The 22,970-nt window shown below is 38.1% G+C and overlaps 1 protein-coding gene across 5 annotated transcripts in view; it reads left to right on the forward strand.

The window, feature by feature from the left end:
- Window positions 1–22,970, forward strand: part of LOC124160746 — a 526,295-nt gene that overhangs the window by 357,234 nt on the left and 146,091 nt on the right. The window contains exon 1 of one of the 5 annotated variants that reach the window (XM_046536749.1): window positions 4,599–5,384. The exons of the other annotated variants lie outside the window; for them this stretch is intronic. Within the exon in view, the coding sequence (XP_046392705.1) occupies window positions 5,369–5,384 (16 nt within the window). The 5' untranslated portion in view covers window positions 4,599–5,368. Of the gene's footprint in view, window positions 1–4,598; window positions 5,385–22,970 lie in introns of those variants that run through there. 5 annotated transcript variants of the gene reach the window in all.

A 22,970-nucleotide genomic window follows, 5' to 3' on the forward strand; every position in this document is an offset into this window, starting at 1 on the left:
ACCAGCAACGCGAGTGATAAACGCCGGGATATTACTGATCTCTTAATTTCACAATTACTTAAAAAGATATGGATTAAATTATATACAATGGGTAGCGAAAAACATATATAAGCTCGGGACGAGAATAAATTCCTTCCATTCTCTTGATAACGCTCCCAGTAGGAGGAGTGAAACGTCGAGTTAAAATGTTTTCTACACAGCAATACCCGAAAACCACAACCAACATACTTAAAAAGATACTTTAACATATTTTTGTGTAAAATAGTTTTTGTCATCAGTCGATGAAGCACAGCAATGGTAGAATTATTTTTATTTTCCTCAAAATGACGCATTCCTACTACTTTCCGCACTAGCTCGTTTGACAGCTTGAAGGTAATGACTGCTGTCAGTTTTCATCACCTCTAGGTTCATTCCTACTTCTTTCTCATATGTCATTTTATCTCCATATGTGCTGTAAAGCTCATACCGGGCATTCTTTGACAAATCCGTAACCTATTTGTCACTGCGAGGGTCGACAGACTCCTTTCCGAAAATAAAAAGCTAGTGGAAACCATTAATCTTCTTCACAAATGTCCGATAATTGGAGAGACATTTTACAGTGATATATACGATCATTGTAAAAGCAGTGTTGCACTTATTTCTTCTGACAAATAAACCAAAGCAATACTAATGTCTCGTAAAGTAAGAAATATTTTGGGAAACCATAATGACGCCTTTTGTCAGAATTTAATCATATCTCCAAACTTCCATATCTTTAGGCGGATTGCCATTCACAATATCTCTGCAAATTAGCTACTTTGATCCCGCAAGTAGACGAAACGTATCATCGTTAATGTACAAAAGACAGAAAATCAGTTTTTGGATTGTAATTGAGTGCTATGTGGAACAATGAAGGGATCAAGAGATATAATATAATGCATATCAATCGAATTTTATGAATTAATTAATCATTTAACATGTTAAGCAATGGAATAATGAGGCCCTGAGTCATTGCCTTTAAAATGTAATATTTTAATACTGACCTTAAAGAAATATTTTTAGCATATGACTGTTTTAAAACCTATCGAGAAAGGATGGAAAATAGCCGAAGAGATACTAGGACATCAACTAGGGCTGCAGTCAACATAAATTCTTGGCGGCCTAGGGCAAGAACTTAAATATTCGCAGGGCTATTTTCTCCAGGAAAAACAAGGCAGAAGCGGACGAATGAGTTTGGAGGAACGAACTCCATAGTTACGTAAACCATCTTCTTACGTAAGAGCACTCAAATCACCTTCAAAGTGATTTATTGTGAAATTGAACCATTTTATTTTTGCCACCTGGTTCCCATATTAGTTGTCGCTAAAGACTCATAATTACTTATTATCTTTTCCTATCGATTTTTAACGATCAATACCGATTTCGTCTGAGTGGACTCTAATTCAGTGACTAACAAGTATACATATTTTGTAATTATGTTTCGTAAACCAATGCGCTTTCTGGTATTGTTACGTACCTCACTTAGGAATACTGCTGGTCTTCATCTATTTAATAATTTTTCTCATAATATCTCCCAGTATAAGTGTTCCATAGCTAAATCCCCGTTTACCATTCAAGCTTTGGCCGCAATGGAGGACCTATTTGTAATTCTATAGGAGAATATTTTTATGAATAAAAACATGAGACCAATTTCTGTTACAGCAAATGGCGGTATTACATGTTGATACATGACATTTTAAATGTCCTTATCGAGCAAGTGACCATTTTCATTACAAGATTTGGAATTTTTTCCTCGCTCTTTACAGAATAAATTTCTGAATAATGATTTTCTGATGTTGATTAATACCTTTCCTCGTTTATCTATGAGTTTCTGAAGTTCTATGTTTTGGTGGAGAACTGAACGAGCAAAGGGTCACTTTTTCATTTTGATTGTCGTAGTCAAGTCCCATACTTCCGCGAAGATCGGTCTGAAAATGTAGTCTCCGGGTGGTGGATGCTAACAATCTATTGGCACCTTTCGCCAGCAGTTCGCCAGTTGAATCGTAGCCGAGCGCAATACATCACATCGACCGCCTATGCTTCACACTTCCAGTTATGACAACAGTGCAAAATTGTCACTGATTACGATCGATACACCAAACTCTAGGTCGTTCGAATGCTATCAGCCTTGATAGAGGGCACTTGGAAAATGCAAAAAATATTATTCTGCCGTACCATCGAGCGCGATTATTTAGCTTCTTTTGAAAAATATTCAAGATGATATGAAAATAAAAAGTTAATATTTTTAGAATGGGAATTGTTTGAAATGATACTTTATATGAAGCAGAAACTCGGTTCTATTACATTGAGGTTATTTTCAAGGTATTCGTATATAAATTTGTTAAGTATTTGGTCGTTTTATTTAATATAATATAACGAAGTAGACCTTATCAATCCACAGTGCCGATTGTCGCAGAACGCTGTCTTCCTAAGGCTGTACTTGAATCAATAATCCAAAAATTTATATGAAGTTTTGGAGATCATTTTTATCGGCTCACTTCTTCATGCACTTTTTTTGCTCTGCAAAAGTTACTAATCCGTGTGAAAATTATGCATTTATTGTTTTCATAAACGGTTTATTGCTTCCATCAGAGTATTTACCTCAAAATTTTGAATTCAACTAAAGCAAAATATCTGAGAGAGGTCAGGGTGGCCTTATTTTTTCATAAATTTACATCAGCTCTCATTATGAATTTTGAACATTTCTAAATGCTTGTTATGTATTGGTCAGATGTTATTTTTGCGGTGCCCCTCATCTTTAATTCGGCAACCCGCAACTAAAGTTCGACTCTTCCTGTATTTCTTCAGTAAACTGTGCGACGAACGTTTGTTTTTTTCCAGTCAAAGCTATTGAAGTAATTGGTAAAAAATTGGTGAGTTCATTATAAGGGCTTGGGATATTATTTTAATGGGCTTTATTGAGACCTGGAGCCTAAATAAATACGAGCATTAGTTATTATTGGCAAGCCAACTACTTAGTTTGCCGTAACAACCACGCACGCTCTCAAAATATAACAATCTATCGTCATTTTGTGGTGTATTGGTGACAGATGCGTATAAATAGATTATGTTTTCGTGCCAAAGTTCTACAAATAGGAAAATCTATACGAAATGGGTGTGCAATTATGTATTTTTCTGCCCCTCTCCCGATAAAAGGTCGGGACGTAAGGGTGTAGGGTTTACCAAGAGGTGTCGATATTATGGTCAAGCAAAAGATCATCTTAAAGAAAAATCGAAAGACGAGTGACCCGTGATCAGATTTCTCATAGACCCACTAATTATTGGCACGTTGCCATGCACAGATTAGAGAAAAATCTTTGCTGAAGGGAAAGGCACCCGCGATCTAACAATTAACAGGCGACGACTTTATCCCGCCGCTACTAGGGGGATGGGTGTGTTTGGCATCGATCGGAACTATTTCGAGCGGTTTCCATTTCGAAAGGTCGATTCCGATAGGTTGAAAAACAATCGTAATATTTTGTGTGATCGAGTTACCCTTTTTTTCTCTTTGACTTCTCACTGAGAGGGCATTTTATCATCATCGGATTGAAATTTTTCCACCAAAAATATGTGGATCGCGTACAAAACAATCGGAATCAACCTCTTAGCATGGAAACCGATCGGATTAATTCCGAACTGTTAATTCCGATTGGTTTCTCACTCGATCGGAATTATTTGTTTGAAAATTTTCATTCCGATGATAATATAAGTCCTCGCATGGAGTCATCGGAGTGGAAATTTTCAAACGCAACAAATTCTGATCTTATTGCAACCAATCGTAATCAACCGTTCGGAATGAAAACCGATCGGAATAATTTTCGATCACTGAAAAACACACTCTCCCAGGGGGTAGGTTTGACGCTATTCGGAATAATTACGAAACGGTTTTCATTACGAACAGTTGATTCCAATCGGTTTGCCGCGGGATCGGAATTTGATGCGAGCCATTGGAGTGAAAATTTTCGAGAGCAAAAATTCCGATCTTATATCAACCAATTGTAAAAAACCGTTCGGAATAATTCCGATCAGTGAAAATCATTCTCTCCCCAGGGCCGTCATTTTGGAATGAAGTCACTTCGGAAATTCCCTCTTATCTTTCGCCGCGAAAGCATACCCAGCGTACCTACCTAATCTTTTCGCCCTTTCCCCGGTGAAAAGGTTTTTGTATTCCCTCCCGCGATGCGGAGAGCGGTAGGTCTTCCACGATAACAATGCCGTGTAGTGATACGAATCCTCTCCTCCTTCGATAACATCTCAGTAGACCCCCCCCCTCTCTCCCTAAGAAGAAAATCACCCACTCTCCCGTCTCAGCCCGTTTGGGATGTTAATAGGTCCTCCACAGACTCCTGCGGGCGCCACATGCATCTTTCTTTCCACGGCCCATCACAACACGCTCTTTTCCCCTCTGCCCCTACCAAACGCGCCGCCGCGGCCGGGAACGCTCCAGTGGCAGTCCACTTCGCTCTTGGACAACGCTCTCGACTTTGGACAGTGAATCTCTCCGCTCTCCCCCACCTCCAACTCCCTTTCCCCCCCCCCCTTCTTTGACTCCCCCTCCTTCATCTTCTGGTGGCGGAGAAGCGCGTTACGAGTTATTGTCCCGCCGCGACTATGGTCAAGAGTACGCTTCTGCGTTGAAGCAGATGAGTGCAGGAAGAAAGCGGGAGCTAGTCTAAACGAGTGTGCAGAAAGTGTGTGTTGCCTCGTCGGAAGGCTTAACTGAACCAGTGTAGCAAATCAGTGTGTTAGCTCGGTTTCTTATGTGTTCTTCTTGGTGATATTGTGCCATAAAATCTAAGAAACTGACTGCGGCCTTCTAGACAGTGTCGTTCTGGTGGTGATCTTGAGGCAGGACTGTGAACACACGCCATCTCTATCTGTACATCTATCGCGTCTTTTCCATGTCTTCCCTGGATAGAATTGCTCTCAAATATTTCGCACGCTCATTGGTTTTGCTGAGATTTGTTCACAGCCTCGTAAGGACAGTTTCTTTCATGGAGTGATACTGAGGCTAGATTGTTATTCGGAATATCCGTTTCTCTTATTCTTTGAATTCTTAGTGGTCTGGACACAAAAGGGTCGTCAGAAGTGCAGTTCCCTCAATACTGCGAGTGATCTTTTAGAAATAATTTTTACTTTTGCACTTTCGCCGTGTTTTTCTCGTATTTTCTGGACGAAAAAATTTTTTACTGTGAGGTGTGAGCATCCACACTTGTCTCTCATCCGGAGTTCCACCCTGTGAAAGTGTCTGGTCCTGAGACGCTGGGGAGTTAAGCCGCAGATTGTGTTTTCCCGCGGCGCCCGGCGCCATCTAGTTTCGAGGTCGCCGTGCTGAAGAAAATCTGCGAACATGTATCCACCGAAAGGTGAGTACCCGGTTTTAAGGTCGTCACCCAAGGGGATTGCACTGGAGAACAAACAAGGGTCGGTCGCGTGGAGACACTGCAATTAGCGTAGCCGCATAGTGGCAATCGAGTCCCTCGAGTGGATGTCAGCTTCCGCCAGGCATCTTTGAATAAGCAGCCTTGCAGAGATTTACAATACCGTGAATCGGTGTTACTTGAAATGGTGGATTACTTGTAATCCTTGGCCAAAACTTCAAAAAACAAAAGAAATCACAAGTGAACAATTCAGTGCTATGCGAAAGTATAGCGCATAATTTGATGTTTCGTTAGATGAAGGATATGATAAATTTGAGCTTTTAAAAATATGTTGGTAACCATTTGAAGTACTAACCGCGGTTTACGGTACCTGATGCACTTTCGAGCAGGGGTAGTGGACTTGCCTCCGACTGTAACAAAATAAATCTAATCTACCTCAATAAATATAAGTCACGACTGAAGCTCCAACATGGGGATCGGGTTGTTTGGTGTCTATTGAGTTGGTTTCTCAACCTGCGTTTCCGGGTTCAAATCCCGATATTGCAGATATTTTTATGGAGATTGCCTAAAGTCTGCTTGAGTGCTTCTTGCAGGGCACTTGAAGTATAACATTACATCTGTAACGTTAAGCTGTGGTTCATTTGGCTCCATTCGTTAAGAACTGGCTAATGCTAATGCCAGATTTCTCTCCGTCCTTCCTTCCCTACCCTTTTGTAAGGCGCAAATGATCTTAACTGTAGGTCGCCTCCTCCGAGTACAGTATCAACTTTAAACGTCGCTTTAGAATTACTCATTATTGCAGCGCCAAAACAGAATTATGTACAAGCACAAAAATATTTCTGTCTTCCGAATGACGCTGCCATCATATGTATGTACTCTAAGCTTTGAATTTCCTGTTCTCTGGATATCATCATCACAGTATCAGTTTATTATTCATGACCTGATGTTTTGGGAGTTGGTTCGATAAAGTTTGGAAATAAATAAAATGAAAGGCATTTTATCTTTCAGAATGTCCATTATTGTTTGGGTTTTATAAGTTGAATAATATATATATTTAAGTTGAGTAATTTTTAATACAGGAAGTGTGCTTTCATTCTTCTGCAGTGACGTCATGGCAAAATTAGCAGTGCCGGAACGCATTTTCCCTAACTTTTTTTAGAAGTGAAATTTTACTCTCTGTGTTTTTATTACAAGTTATTATTTACATTTTAATGTAATTTTTTGTTACAAATTTATCTATTAGAAATTAACTAGATAAAACTGCTATTTGACTATTAATATCTTTGTGCTGGAACGGCGTTCTCATATTTGACAGTAATCAAACGAATCTTATTTGAAGACGCACTAGCCCTTCCCATGAAATTCTCATGAATATAGTCTGCTGCAAAAACTGCTAAGAAATCATTCCAGTTAGAATCCTGAATGTTTTATTTTTTCAGTTAGCTAGACGGCTTATGTATTATTACTAACCATTTGTGAGCTTCTCCTTTCGAGACACCAAGCTTTGCACCGATAGTTGCGTGGTATGAGAGGAATTGTCCGCTCTATTTGCATGCGTCTCTTAATTATTTACTGTGACGATGATGCAAGTTATTTAAAAAATTAACCTATATTTTATGTTGACGATTATTCTGACAACTGCCTCATAAATTGGAAAAGTGATTTTACGGCCGAGAAAAAAATCATGAGTTGAATTTATTCTTGAGTTCCTCTTTCTTACGATGATTAAATTATTTCGTAAATTTCATGCGTTTGCTCTTTTTTCCCTCGCAGGAAAACTATGCCAATGTGTGCCTGCGGATATTGTGACGTTGTTTTGCATTAACGGTCTAATAATTCAAAAGAATTATATAATGACAAAGGCAATAACAATTCCGTAGCTCCCAGGGAATTCAAGGTTTTTGGGTGAAACCCAACTTTCATATCGATTTTGGCGGAAATTCCAAAACATTCGCTCGTCTTATGTCTCTGGAATTGACGTCAAATATTCACCGATTCTATTTACGTAAAATTGCCAATCTTTGTATTTCCTTCTTATTTTCAGTGGTCACGTCATGAGATTATAACTTGTTGTTCGCCTTGCCATTGCTCATGAATGTTTTTGATTGTCAAGAGTGTAAGTAGAGGTTAACTTGGCGTCAAGAAATCTGTGAATGTAACCCTAAAATTTATAACAAACCTTTTCACTGGAGGAAAATATTCTAATTTGATTAAGTTAATGATTTTGGATTAGGCTGGATGGTTATCATATTATTTACCATTCTATATTTTAAGTGACTTATTTAAAAATTATGTCCGTCCAAATCTCACTATCTCAGCTGCTACGCTTAGCGGGCATATCAGGCGTGATTTAAGCTTTGGCTGGTGGAAAGCTATTAGCGTTAAGGTGATTAGTTATGTAACTTCATTTGTTAACGACTGAAATTCACTGAGCTTACATGAAGAATAGTTTACTGATGAATTTTACTGCTCTCTCCAGTCTTTGGTGGAATTTTGGAATTTATGAATAACAAAGACCTAATGTGAGTGTCTTTGAACCTTTTCGGTCCCTTTGTTTTTTCCCCAATCGAAATTTTAGCGTGCCACAATTTCTCGCAAGAAATGGAAAGTAAACTACATAAGTCAGGAAAAGCTAAGTTTGATACTCACTTGTCTGTGAGGTCCTGCCTCAAGAGTGGCAATGGGGAAAAAGTCCGATATTCTTAGAAATCTTAGTCATATATCAAGTTGTTAATATCTTCCAAATTATTCCTAGCCAAAATATGTTTTTGCAGAAATGGGTGCCGTTATTATGTCCCTTGACCTCTATGTTTAACGTTGATTTATTGTCTTGAAGTATAGGTCTTGAAGAATTTTAAATGCAAATTTTTGCCAACGTTTCCGTATATTTACATAACTTCATCAAGGCTATGAAGGAATATGAGTACATAAATTTGATTCCTAAAGGCATGAAAGGTTATTTATATTTCTTCACAACAATAAAATAAAAAATGAAAAGAATTTAGCTGTAAATTATTTAAAAAGAAGAGTTAGTAAAATTAGACATTGCAATATTTCCGCTGAGTTTTGTTACGAATCTACGCCTTTCGTCGTTACAAACAACATCACACTTTTGTAACGACGAAACGCGTAGTGTCATAATGAAGCTCAGTGGAAATATTGCCAAGTCTAATTTAACTAATATTAAGAACTTCCACCATATCGTGCCTCACATCATACAAGATAAAAATAATTTTGAAATTAAATACAAGATGAGAGGAAAGGAATTTGACGTACCATTATTTAAGCTTATATAACAGAATTAGGAATTAATTGCTGAATAAATTGCAAAATATCCGCAATTGGTTTCTGGTTATTTTAAATCGCTTGAGCAACTATCTTGCTATTCATAGAGCCGTTCAATAGTTCCAATTTATTCAATAGCGATAATATTCTTCATGCTTTTAGGGCGTAGTTCATTGAACATTTAATTTATGTGGTACACCTGCCCTGCTTTCGCAATTCTGATACGATATTTACGATTTTACTGATTCAGGTTTTTATGCGTAAGAATTGAATTTCCCCATCTATTGATTCTTATCATTTGCATCCCAAGGAACAATACTCGTACTCACGGTGATAGTAGAGAGATAACTTTTTATTTCACAACAATGACTTTGATAACTCTATTCGAAAGTTTTTAATGGAGTGTATTATTGTCTTCAAATCTGATATCTTTTAGTTTCTAATTTTAATTATTTTCTGCGGTTTTGGAGTAAAAAAAGATTTTTTCTCCTATCTTTTAAAACTTTGGTCTTTATAATCCAGCCGCCGAAACAACAAGGCCAAGATTTAATCAGTATTTTCATTTTTAGCCTTCAAACTACGTGATTCTTACCAGCTTGCCGCTCAATCATCTGCCTCATACATCTGTCATAGCTTACTGCAGTGTTTTCTGATAAGAGATTCAAAACGTGTGCATCTTGTAGGGAATGATTGCTACCCATGGGAAAAAATACCTCACATTGTTTAATTAACACAACCAAAATAAGACAAATAAAATCAAAATTTATGTTTTCAGGTATTTCCTATGGTAAAAGACCGAACAAATCTTAAATTAAATAAACAAATTTAGGTTTTCGGTGAGGAATAAAATGAAAAAGAAAAGAATATCAATTTTATGCCCTTGGACCCCTTCGTTCACTAAGAATATACAATAAAATGTGCTCAGTAACACATTTTTTCTCAAAGCAGTGGCGTTATTACGAAAAGCAAAAACAATCCTTCAATGAGGTTTTGCACATTTATTAAGTTAAAACCCTTTTCCGTTGAATAGACAATGAAAAAATTTTTCTCAAAAACAAATACTGAACTGGATTAGTTTATATCGTAAGGAATACTTTTCCACAACCTGGCCCCGGTAACACAGAAAGATTTTTAAGAAAGTAGATTACGTTTGTGATTGCAGGAACTGACTTCGCCGTCTTTCTGGCTGCAGTAGTATTTTTTTATAATGATACCAATTTATGGATTACAGTACGTTTAAAAGGCCGTTGGGTTAAGCATGTGACGTAAAGGCCCTTCTTGGAAAAAAAGTGTGGTGAGGCTGCTCTGTGAACACTTAGATATTCTCAAGGTGGTAAAATGCTCGACGTTCTTTCCGTACAACCTGCACTCAAGTCATCCGTTAAAAATTTTTTGATAAGGGCAGAGGAAATAAGTCAGAAAAAGACTGATTTAACGCTTCAAGGAACTGCTGATAATAGACCGTAAATGCTCTAGATCCATAATGGACACACGGTTTGTAGATTGCGATAGTACTTAGGTGCTATGTGACTCGATGCGTATGAATTTGGATCGGAAACAATGCTCACTGACGTCATGATTGTATTATCGCTTTATTATTGACATCCTTTTTTTATTGCGGAGGCTCAACTTCTTCGTACTGACCCATATTGAATAGCGTTTCTTATTAAAATTAATTCAAATACTTCCGCTTCTAAATTTAGCCACATTTATCTTTATGCTACAAATGACCGCTGATATCATGATTTTTCCGAATAGGTAATGAAAAATAAGTTTCTACAAATTAAAAATCCTTGGAATTTAGTCAGTTATGTCCAACTACCTATTATGCAGCCATAAATGGATTTTTAGTATTGGAGTAGGTGACATTCTAAAGTATATCTCGGAATGCCAAGTTTATTTATGTCATCGCGCATTGTTTTACCTCGATATTTGTGTTTTTTTTACTTTGAAATGTCGACAAAACTCAAGCCTTTAGCACGACGTTCATGGGTATTCACTTCGTTTTTCGTGTCGAATATAGGTAGTTGAAAATGGTGGATTTTATATCATTTCATATTGTAAAGTATCTAGTTAAATACATCGAGAAAACAGCTATCGTTACTCGGATCAAATCATTTTATTCCTTACAATGCTTCATATTGGATGAAATATGAGTTCGTTATGTACATTATGGATGTTTAATCGTTGTTAACATCTCAAAATATTAATATTTTTCTCCTAAATTGTGCTAAAACTATGAAAATCTGAAGATGAGCTACGCTCGTTATTGCGCGATTTGGCATCGGAAGTTCAGCGCGAGCTAGACCCGTCATTTCAGCGCAAGGGGTTAATTCGGAGGGAGAGGGAAGTTATTCGTTCACTTCACTCGGGTGCAACGCTCCCATTGGCTACACTTGCTCGCAAAACTAGGAATTGAGTATCCCCGAAATAAATTTCCTCGTATACGTTGACAAACAAGGACACGCGGAGTTCGTATAGTACACTCGCCGGCGGGGCATCGTCACCGAGAAAAGAAAGCTCGGACATTTGAAAACAAAGACTCGAGGAGTCAAAATTTTCCCGGTAATAGACGAACAATCATTTCTATGGATAAAAGGAATCGGAAAATCGTGGAAAGTGTTATACATATTTTCTAGGAATAACGGAAGGATTCGGATGCCATTCTCAGCTTTCCCGAAACACATTCACGCCCTGTTATTCGTAATCTTTCTACTGCTGTTTTGGTGGTATCACTTGATAGACCACATATATCCTACGACCTTTTGTCACTTTTAGGCACTTTTTATTCGCTTAAAATCCATTAAATCATCTTGAAATCTTCAGGGTATAAAGGGTAGACATTTTTCAACATTTTCGTGTTTCTCAAATATAAAAAATATACGATTATTCTCTCCCTCGAATACCTTTGTTATTTTATCGCTATCGGCAGGGCCGGTTTTAGATTGAAAGAGGCCCTAGACTAGACTCCCTAGGCATTTAATCTACTCTATAACTCGGTGCAATCTCGTAAATACAAACGCATGACAGACAAATGTACACTCCCAAGGACCCAAACGTGTTGATGTTAACCAATACACATTTATGTTTTTTTATTGGTCATATGCGTAAAATTTCTCCTTATTTCCGGTACAGTGCTTTTGCTTTCACTGATATTTGAATAAAGTAATTTTAATTTTGCTAACAATTTCAATGTAGGCCCCCTTGATCTTGAGGCCCTAGGCTAAGCCTAGTAGCCTGCAGGAAAATCTGGCCCTGGCTCTCGAGCTATCAATCTTCATGTATCACCCGATAATTTTTATTTCCAATGGTTAGCTAGAGATTCCACGATTTTTTTACCAATGTTCTCTTATAACCTTACAATTGGTGAAGCCGACGAAATATGTGCTGTATTGGCATTGGCCGTGAAGAAATATAGTCTGTTACAACGGGAGAATCCAAAGCATTTGATTTATTTTCGACTCGAACCCGGATCTTCCAATGGCGAATTAGGGATGCTTTTAAGAGGTGGAACTTTTTAATGATGTAAGTGGCCGGTATTTGGGAAATGCAGGCTCGTATTCCGGATTTTTTTCGACGTAGAATGTATTTAGAACGATTATTCCATGTAGAGAACCACCCTTTAGTGTTAATTATTTTCGTTGTTTCATTGCTATAGGGCTATCAAATTTTCACTTAAAGCCCGATATTTTTTATTTCTAATGATTAGCTACAGATTTGAGCGTTTTTTTTAACTCTGCGTTTGGTGGAGCCGACGAAATATCAGCCATCGGCATTGGCCGTGAAGAAGCATAGTCTGTCTCAACGGGGGAATCTAAAGCATTTGATTCACCTGCTTACGCGCCCTCGAAGACCAGACTCTTTTTTGTCCGTGCTTATCGTGTGGACTGCTTGTCGTCGGCATTGAAAAAGACTCTCCGCCTTGTTTTTCTTTGCTCTGTGAATTCCACGCGTGAGCTCCCCTTTCCTGTGAGTTCTAATTCTTCTCTTTCCCGTGAGATAAAAAGCGGTGCTGGAATATCAGTCTGGCCTGGTTAAATATGGTCTTATTTTTTATTGTTTTATATTTTCCAGTGATCACCGTTTACATAAACGCTGATATCCAATTGGAGCATATTTTAGGTTTCTACGTCAAGGTCCTGAGGTGGATTTCGTCTGCCTAAATACTAGAAGGAATCATAAATGAGATCATTGTTGAAGTGAAATGAATTATCCTTGGATTCAATAGATGTATTGTAACTTTTCTAAAGATAAGAGCAGTAATTATGCTGATAACCTAAATAAAATCTCAGATATTTGGTCCCACGGCAAATGAACTTCATCTAACCGACTATCTTAGGCTCACCAGACTAGTGAAATGCAATAGATCACAAAAAAGCCAAGAAAATAATATTCTGGATCTGCAGACGTTGTCATCGATCAACTTGTATGGATAGTAGATAAGTTATTCCACTGTTAGCTGTGGCGTAAACGTACCGAAAAATAGTTATACCGATGGTAACAATACTAACTAAACAGTCATTATTTATAATGGAATAATATAATTTTTTTAAATAAGATCCTTGAATAATATCCAACCAGCATCAAAACCCACATTGCGGTTAAAAATCCGAGGGAATCGTAGAGCTATAATAACAATTCAAACTAATAATAAACGTTAAGGGATACAATTTTAAAAAATAGTTCTGAGAAATTGGTACCTACATAATTATCTATTTATACGTCTACCTATTTTAATTGCAGTAATCTATAGCAGTGGCATGCATAAATATATATTGTTAAACTAAAATTCAAGTGAAAAAAATGAAAAATCCCCATCGGGGAACTTCAGGTGTGTCAAATGAATTCGCTTCATACTGATATTTTATTAATTTAAATATATTAAATGCCCATTTTACGTTGAAATCTTTCAAATGATGGCGCAGGTAGAGGATTCTCCAATCCTCTAGTTCTCTAAAACATACTAATAGACTAAATATTTATGAATCAAATTCCCGACCAGCATCAGTTGGGAAACGTAGGGGCCACCCAAATATTGACGCGACGACATAGCCCAAAATGTTTTTTATTAACATGACGATCGCCCGCGAAATTTATGACGAAGAATTACTATGCATAAGCTCTAAGGTGTAAAAACCGTGATTTCGTTCAGTGAGGGAAACCTCAATAAGTTGTTTAAATGAATATAGCTGTCGCGTTGTCGTAAATCTTCGTTCTAACATTTCGTCTATTCAAGTATGGCCCCCTTTGAGCACTCATCCTTTCATTCTTCTCCATCATGCACAAGGCTCATTGCTGGTCCTTTATAGGCAATGAGTATTCCAAGCACGACTCAAACAATTTCACCTTCGGTTAAGGCGGCAATGGTCAGACCTCTATTAAATTTCCTTTTGGCCAGCTGACTTCATGACAAAGGCATGAGGGTCTAGAACTTACTTCGCTGACCTTGACCATTGGTAACCTGTGGTATTAAATCGCCGAATCTTCACAGGACGCATCACACCCCCCCCCCCCCCACTTGACTTATTTTCTCTTTTTTCGGGACGTATTGTGTTTCAAACTTAAGCTATCATGTTGAAATTTTTAGAGTATATAAGGTGGAATATCGTCAACATTTTCCTGTGCCTCGAAAAACCTTTGCATTTGAGAAACTCCTATGTAAAGTAACTTTTATTCGTAAACTTTTATTATTTGTTTGAATTGTGGATATAGTTCACTGATTCTCTTGGACTTTTAACCGCAAGATTAGTTTTCATGGGTATGCTGGTTGGATATTGTTGGATAATCTTGAAAAATCATATTCTTCCATTATAATTTATAACTAGTTAGTTAGTAATTTCAGAATATGTTACATTGATTGTTATTATTTTGTGTCTGTGACCATTTTTTTTATTTTTGTACTTATAGTTTTGAATTTTTCGCACTTAAATTATTATGTTGGTCGTATACCAAATACAGTAAATGAATAATACCTCAATAATGCCAGTAGAGAATAGGAAAGGAAGTCGCGGGTAGTCATGGTAGAAACTATATGCTCTGGAAGCTCGGAAGAAAGAGAGCTAAGTGCCTGTTAATTATGACGCAAGAGTTGGCGAACTCTGGGTAAGAACTCGATGATTCTAGGGGGAGGAAAGTGTTACGCTTTATTTTATAGCGAGTACGAAGAGTGACCGTAAATAGTATGTGCATCGATGCGTTGCTCTCCTCGGGAGGAAAATACACAAGATACGATTCCCTCCTCTTCACTAAGCCTGGTGTATCCTCGCCTGAGGGGTGCCAGATTAACAAAGTGATGTGTAAATGCATGCACTCGAAATTGCATGCATTTACACATGCATGCAATTTCGTGCACAAGAATAGGGAATGAAACCCGTTCTAATTAATTTTCAAGCGTTCGTAAATTTTCCGTTCCGGTCCTCCAAAATCTTTCACCCATGCACGCTTTAAGTCGTAACCAGTTCTTAATACGACGCACCACATGAGCTCAATAGGCCGTATTCTGTCTTTTTGTGAGATTTCCCTTCTTTATATACTATCCTTCAACTTTCTACGATCTTGACATTCACCCTGTATGTAGAGTAAACTTTCTTTAACATTTACCTCTAAGTATTCTATATTTGAAAAATTTTATTTGGGTTTGCTTCTCCGACAGTGCCTCAGCAAGCACAACTTCCGTCCAATGCGCCACGGTGTGGAATTGTGACGTCAACAACTTGTTCGTTAAAACCCATCCTGAAATTCGTTCTGAAAACATGACTGGTTGGTGTAACTGCCTCACACGCCTCACCGGCATTTGGGAGATACGGGATCGGATCCTAGTTAAATCAAATAATTTTTCTTGGTGAACTATATCCTCTGGTGTATTTAACTTTGGACCCGTCCGCGTGACTGCGTACAAAGTCACTTGTTTTGTTCAGTGCTTTGAAATTCGTCGTCGCCGAATAGCGGCAACGTAGGGTTTACTTCTCCGACAGTGGCTTAGTAAGCACGACCTCCGTCACTTGTGCCACACTATGGACTTGTGGCACCAACACCTTGTTCGGTAAAGCCCACCCTGAAGCTCACACTGAGAAAATGCTCAGAGCGAACTTCAGGATGAAGATGTTTGCTCTGGTGGTGTGACTGGCTAACGCGCCAGACAGGCAATCTGGAGACCAGGGTTCGTATCCCGGATTTATTATTATAAATATTTTTTCACGGCGCACTTCATCCTTGGTGTACTTAACTCTGCATCGAAAAGTCACTTGTTTCATGCAGCTCTTTGGTAATGTTGAAGAACGAGAAATTTATTAATTCCGTTTATTCGTCCCCTCCAGTTTCCCATATTTCCTATCACCGCATCTGCCTCGCCACCTAACCCCCTCCCTACAACCCAGCCGTTCGCAACCGAACTCTCCCTCCTCACCCAATTGACCTCCGTGTTCCTTTCTGTGGCGTCTGACGTCCGTCGCGGCCGCTTAGCCAAGGGAACGGTCAGCAGACGCGCGACCTTTTTGCCCACCAGGGCCCTTCGTTCAATGCAGGAAGAATCGTGGCGAAACCATCAATGCACCATAATTGAATGTCAGAAGTCTATTCTGTGCCTGCTAACCTGGAAAAGTCACGAAATTGTCTTTCATGAAGAAAATTTATGAAAAGGTCGAGGTAGGACTCCTTTTTCAAATTACGTTAGGAGGAGGTATCACTTTCGCTAAACTTAAAAAATGAGACTCAACTGAGTCCAAATTTCCAAATGTAATGTCCCGGAAGATTTTGACAAGGATGAAAATTTAAAGATGGTTGCTTAAGTTTTACATACGTAATGACTAAATTTTTCCATTACCAATAATAATACCGAAGTGAAGAGTTCCAATGTCTGCTTCAGCTCTAGGTCACTAAGCAGCCATCTTTAGCGCTATTTTATTTTCTTTGTGGTCTGAGGCATACAAAAATAAATAATTTTATTTATTTCCACTAGAAAATTTAATGAAGTTGTATTTCGATCATACGAAGAAAGTGAAGTGTCGATTTTTAAATCAAATTTTATTTTTATAAATATCATTTGCCATCTTTCTCCAATAGCCATGACTAATGGAACTAGTAGTTTCCATGTTGGCTTCATAGCTTTTGATCACTGGGTTACCTTATAATTACTTTGAGGGTTCCCCACTTACTCCTTTCGATTTTTTTTGCCCGAGGTAGGTATTGGAGCTGGTAGGAACTCATTTCTACTATCCCGAAAATCCCGCCAACTCAGTCACATGTGATCGAATCGTGATGACTGCCAAATTCCACTTTTTCCAGCTGCGCTTGTCGCTTGTGGTCGACAACGGTTAAGCCATCCTGCTTTCCTCAAAGGCGGCGAAAAATCAAGAACTCTCACCTTCGACCTAATGAGGAAAGCAGGATGAAAGTGTTGTCAATCACAAACGACAAATGCAGCTGGACAACCCGGAATTTGGCATTGGTCATGAAAATCCCCGCAGAAACTTACGCAAGAATGAGAGTTCGAATCGTTGCCGGGGTGACTCTGGGTAGAAACCACGATCAGGGGAAAGGGGATTTGGGTGGTGGTTGGGCAAGTGAGTGCAAATCCTTCAATTGGTGGCTCGGGCATTTATTTGGACTTGAGGTCGACCGCGGTGCGTATTAATGTTCGGAGCGGAAGCGACCTACTCGGGTCCACAGCCTCCGTCACCACCACAGCACCCTCCGACCCTTCCACCCTCCCTGTCCCTCGGTCGAAAATTGGCGTCAATCGCGGACCGCTCTCTTCTGAATGGAACCGGTGCGCGGCTCTAGAACGACCACGGTGTCACCAGAAGGTTCGACACAATGCCTTTACGCCTCGTCCCCCAGTGGTTTTGAAGGGAATCCTCCAACCGAATATTTCGGGGACTGGAGGCTAAACTGAGAAAATGTTTAGTAACCCTCTTTGTACCACCTACTTGGAGCAGTACTGGCGGAAAATTCCTACGGTATTTTAATTAAATGCAACATCCTCAAGAACAAAAATATATGTGATGTCACTTTTTGTTATATCAACACGCTGCTTTTTATTTTACTCATTTTATGCTAATTTATACCTGTATAATTAATGCTGATTTTTTTATTCGAGACTTTACATAATTTGAATAATTGACTGATTTGAATCCGTTATTTTGACTTCTGGCATTTTTTGGCTGAGAAGTAAAGCCGAGATAAAGTCATCAATCCAATTATTTTTTTAACACAGCTCTCCACTTAATGCTCTTCTTAGCTAATTTTTTAACACATGCATAATTTCTCTTCTTTACATCCTTCATCGCCTACTGTATGGATTTCATCCGCGACCCCTTTCTGCCATTCCTCTCAGTCACTGCAATTCGACGATAATTTCCATCGGAGGTATTAATTTGCGCTTTATTTTTAATATTATTCAAAGTATTCTACCAGTTTCCATGAATAATTTTGGTAATCACCACCATCTCTCCCTCTTCCCACATTGAACTTCCCAGTTCAGTTCACAATCAGCCGTATTCCCTTTCATTAAATGTTGTTGCCACATGTTTTCAAAAAATCGCTTTGTTTTTTGTCATCTTGTCCGGGTCGAATCTTGCGACTCAATTTTAACCCACTTTCCGAAGAGCTATCGCGCTGAAATTTTCAGGATAGCTAAGAATGAGATAACAATGCATAATTTGAGCACTGGTATTATGATTGGAACTACATTTAGGTTTTTTATTCGGAATTTAAAATTAAATGGAGATATTTGTTCAAAATATGGCCACCAAAATTCGATGGCGGGACTTCGATCATTCAATGGAAGGAGAATGATGGAAAATCATAGCAACAAATTTGTTTACATCAAAGTTTATTCAAATATTGTCGCGATAAAAACGTTATTTGTTATAAAAATTATTTTTTCCTTTAAAATTTTTATCCTTACGATCCATTATGTTTTTCATAATAATAAGGAAAAGTATAGATATCAAGCGATAGAAGATTTGAGTGAAAATAGTTGTCAACAAAAATATTTAAAGTTCGTAACCTACAATGAAAAGTTTGATACCATTCCTTTGATTTTCTGTTTCTGTTTTTATGATTAGTTTGATACTTTATCATTTTCCTATGATTTTTTGAGAAAATATCGAGCATGCTTGCACATAGCTATTAGTTCAGGTCATTGGTTCAAAGAGCTTACGTCAGTCACGTTTTTTTCCTCCATTTTATTAACGTCACGTGTCGTTGACGCCGTTTTCATCGGTTTATGAAAGAATACTCCCAATGGCCAGTTTCTTTTTCTGTTACCCGTCGAGTAGGCATTAATGCCATCATGCCCATTTATAAAATCAGATATATGGTTCCTTGTTCTTTATTTTTGTTATTATCATTATATTCATTGTTTCCATCATCTATTTATTAATGAACCACACGGCTTTTAAATGATGGTGGATCATGCATCTAAACGAATGTGATGTAAGTACATATACATAGTAGCAACCAAAGTAGCATTCATATAACTTTAACATCAGTTTTTCGATTAAGTTTCAGTTTCAAGATATTAGAGACGGTTCATTCCATATTGAGACCGCTTTTGAAGCATTCTTCTTCTCGACAATCCACTAGGGTCTGCCTTGTATTGAATTTTCCATTTGAAAACGAATAGTTATTCAGCCGGAATATATTTTTCGGGAAGGTTTGGTAGGGGAGAAGGTGTAATTCGAGAAGTCTATTTTGGAGGCTACACCTAGGATTATATCTCCAAAACATTTCGGTGGGGGAGGTTGGGGTGTAGACCCCTTTACCTTTTCATATGAAGATTTTCACAGCTTCTTTTATCAAAGTTGGTGGTTATTTTCGGGAATTGCTGCGTAGATTTGCCCTTTACCTTTTGTTTTCCCCCTCTTGTATTGTGCGTTGGTGATTTGGGGTGATTTTTCTGAACGCATGATATGCCTCACGCAATGAAACAATAAAACGTTCATGCTCCGCAGTCTAAATTTAATTATTTATATCCAGGCTTCGACAGTTATGGCATCGATTGAGAATGGATATCCTTAACCTTTTAAGGTCCATAAAGATTGCATCCATTAGATCGAATTGCAAAATACGTTTTTAGGCTAATATTAATGCGTAGATTCAAAAAAAAAACATTTATATGAAAGCGATATCTCTAATAGTTTCGGAGATAGCGTCTGGGATGTGAAATAACACCAATTCTCGCTCCCTTATGATCCATTGGGACATAAGTGGCCCATTGCATTCAAACACTAATTTTTGTGAAAATTAAAGCACTAATGCGGAGTTTTTCGCACTAACTTCACAGGCTAGGTACGCATCAAGTATAAACCGAAACTCTCGTTATAATTGACCTTCTCATTGATTTGTAATAAACTATCAAATTTTCACTTACTTAACTGTATTTCAAGTGAAAGTCTTTAAATATATGGGAACTACAATAGCTAAGGGATATCAATAAAAGAATTTAAAACTAGAAGCTAATAGGCTATTCTTCAATATAACCAATTATTACAATCACACACCTCCTCATTTAATTTTGAGAGTATTGTTAAAAAAAGTGGACACACATATCCTTTAAGGGTGAAAGGGACACGAAGAACATCATATTAAGACCCCACTACATTTCCAGGCCTGATAGAAGCGATAAATTAAGTGAGATGTTTTTTTCGAGCAGATAGGTATGAGAATTAGTATTTTCCCCGCACGGCAAAGGAATTTGATAAATGCTAGGCATAATTTCGTCAGAGCTTTTCCTTTTTATATGTAAACGGATGATGTCCTGACACCTCCCGCCACACGTCTATTGAGGCGTCTTGCGGGGCAAATTGTACTACATTTAGATATTCAGGAGTTGGTTTTCCTAGTGATGCCCTAACCGGCGAAAGCCAATATCAGGAATACAGTGTTAAATGTAATCATTTTCACATAATTTTACGTATGCTGTCAGTTTTAGTAAAGATAAATTGTGTTATGAATTTATGACGCATCGACCCAAGCTGTCAAGTGTTTGACATCGCCATTTTTGTCTCGATTCGTTGGATTTTTTGCGTTGCTAACGCTGACTTACGCATCAATGTGGTTGCACATGTTAATTGTCCCGGATTAATTGCATCAGTTTGAGGTCATGGTCTAATGGGCAAGCTTGAGTTGGAGATAAGGAAAACTCTCTATCACTCATTCTAAAGCTTACAATCTCATGCCATTTTCATAAACCATGCCCTCGTACGCGTGCCTTTAAGTTAATGGCATTTTTCTACTCTCACATTTAATGTACTGCTCTAATTATACTACTCACGTATTCATATATGAAATAATAGTGAGAGTTGTATCACTCAAATTTTACGAATGTAAATAAGTAATAATTCAAAGATTTATAGAAGAAGAGTGTTATAAGGCTAATAAAAAGAAGGATCAAAATATTAATTATCTTACAAATGCAATACCTGGCATTCATTTGCTGTATTTCGGTAGTTTACGTTGAGATTAAAAATGGCCAAATGCTTTTACAACATGCTAATTGCGCTATGTCGTAAGGAAAATCCTGTTTTAGTGAAATTTACGAGACAGATGGGTACACATTTTTATCGTACAAGTGTAGAAGAAGATAAAATATACAGAAATTATATCTAGCCGATTCCTATTGGTCCGTCTTCCCTGGCGTTTTCCACATCTCGCACTTCGTGGACCTGAAGAAGTCGCTTGCAATTCCGCCGAAACCGTCATCTACATTGATGGAAACATGCGCTGCCTATCCCTTAAGCCTCTCCGCTGTATAAGGATAAATACATAATTTGTTTCGTGGCAAAACCCAGTTCTGAGTATACTGTTTTTCAGGAAAAATTCCAATGCTTTTCAGATCAATTTTTGATTAGTTCTATTTGTGGAAATTCATTGTAATAAAATACCTACAGCTGTAATAACATATTTACCAAGCTAGGTGCTCTTTATTCGGACAGCTCTTGATGCGTAAACGCGATGCGTAAACTACAATGACGCGTAAACGTTCAAAAGGGTTGAGCGAATAAAATAGAGAGTAAAATTACTACAACTGTTTGTATCTTATGCCAATAATAAAAACAGCTATAATAATATATGTGTACCAAGTTAGGTGCTATTTATTCGGACAGTTCTTGAGTATGACAAGTAAACGTTGAAAACGGCTGAGCGATATAAAATGGTGTGGAAAATCACCACAGCTGTTTGTATCGTATCTCATGCCAATACCTTTGGTATGCTCAAGTCAACAGCTGCGTCGTAGAACGTCGATTGGCCACGAATTCGAGCCACAGTGCCGAGGTAACCCCCTTCTCTTTGCTGGGGCCAGGTCAGCCTCTTCTAGCATTTCGCAATCGGCCTGCATTCTTCACCGTTGGAGCCGTCTTGACCCTACGGGGCCCGGAGGTCGGAGTTAGTGCTGTCATTTCTCCCATGTCACTGTGATCGGGAGAGCGCGGCCCGAAATAAAACCTGTCAGGAAATGAGTTTAAAGGGCGCAATTAGCGTTGTTCTCTCTCTCAGAATAGTATCAGAAGGCCATTTCCTGTCCGAACTGGTTGAAGTAATGGCACGCCTAATAGCGGCTGATGAAAGTTCCCGTTCCCATGGACTCCAGCTGGGATGGTTTGTTTACGAATGTGGAAGAATCGGAAAAGGGATATTTTGGGTATTTTTTTATAATCCTGAGCCTTCCTGTTAAATATATAGCCTCGGCACGTAGCCCCTACTAAGCGGCTTCCCAGTTTATCCGAAACTTTCCGTACATACGCATACATATATGTGCAATATATGGACGTAGGAAAGTAACAATCACTACTTTAGGATTCAAATGTTTTATTTTGTTCTTCCGTTGATGCTGACATCTTGAAGAATGAGAAGATTAATCAATGAATTCGATGTCACCTTTTCTCAGCTATCCGTGTTTCCCCAAATGCAGCCGGTCTAGTAGGGTTGAATTTTGTTTACAAATCAATTGAAGTATCTACCTTTTGGTCTTAATAGGATGTTCAAGTAAGCTCTCTTCCCATGGCATCCGCAGCAACAAGCATAACCTTGAATTATGTGTTTGAATGCTTGAGGTTAAGATGAAAAACAGTGCTCCAAAGGTTAATGTCCTCATCTAATGCTACATTTTCTGTTGAGATTCGTATTCATGCGGCTAAGAATTGACCAATCGCTAGGCAATAATTATGTTAATCATCCCCAACCAATTGTAATCATTCTTACCATGGTACTGACATGCCAATCAACTTATTTCAGCGCTTAATTTATTTTACCTTATTTTTTTTAACATTTTAAGAGAAGTAT

The sequence above is a fragment of the Ischnura elegans genome, chromosome 6 (assembly GCF_921293095.1).
Source record: "Ischnura elegans chromosome 6, ioIscEleg1.1, whole genome shotgun sequence".
NCBI classification, from domain to species: Eukaryota; Metazoa; Arthropoda; class Insecta; order Odonata; family Coenagrionidae; genus Ischnura; species Ischnura elegans.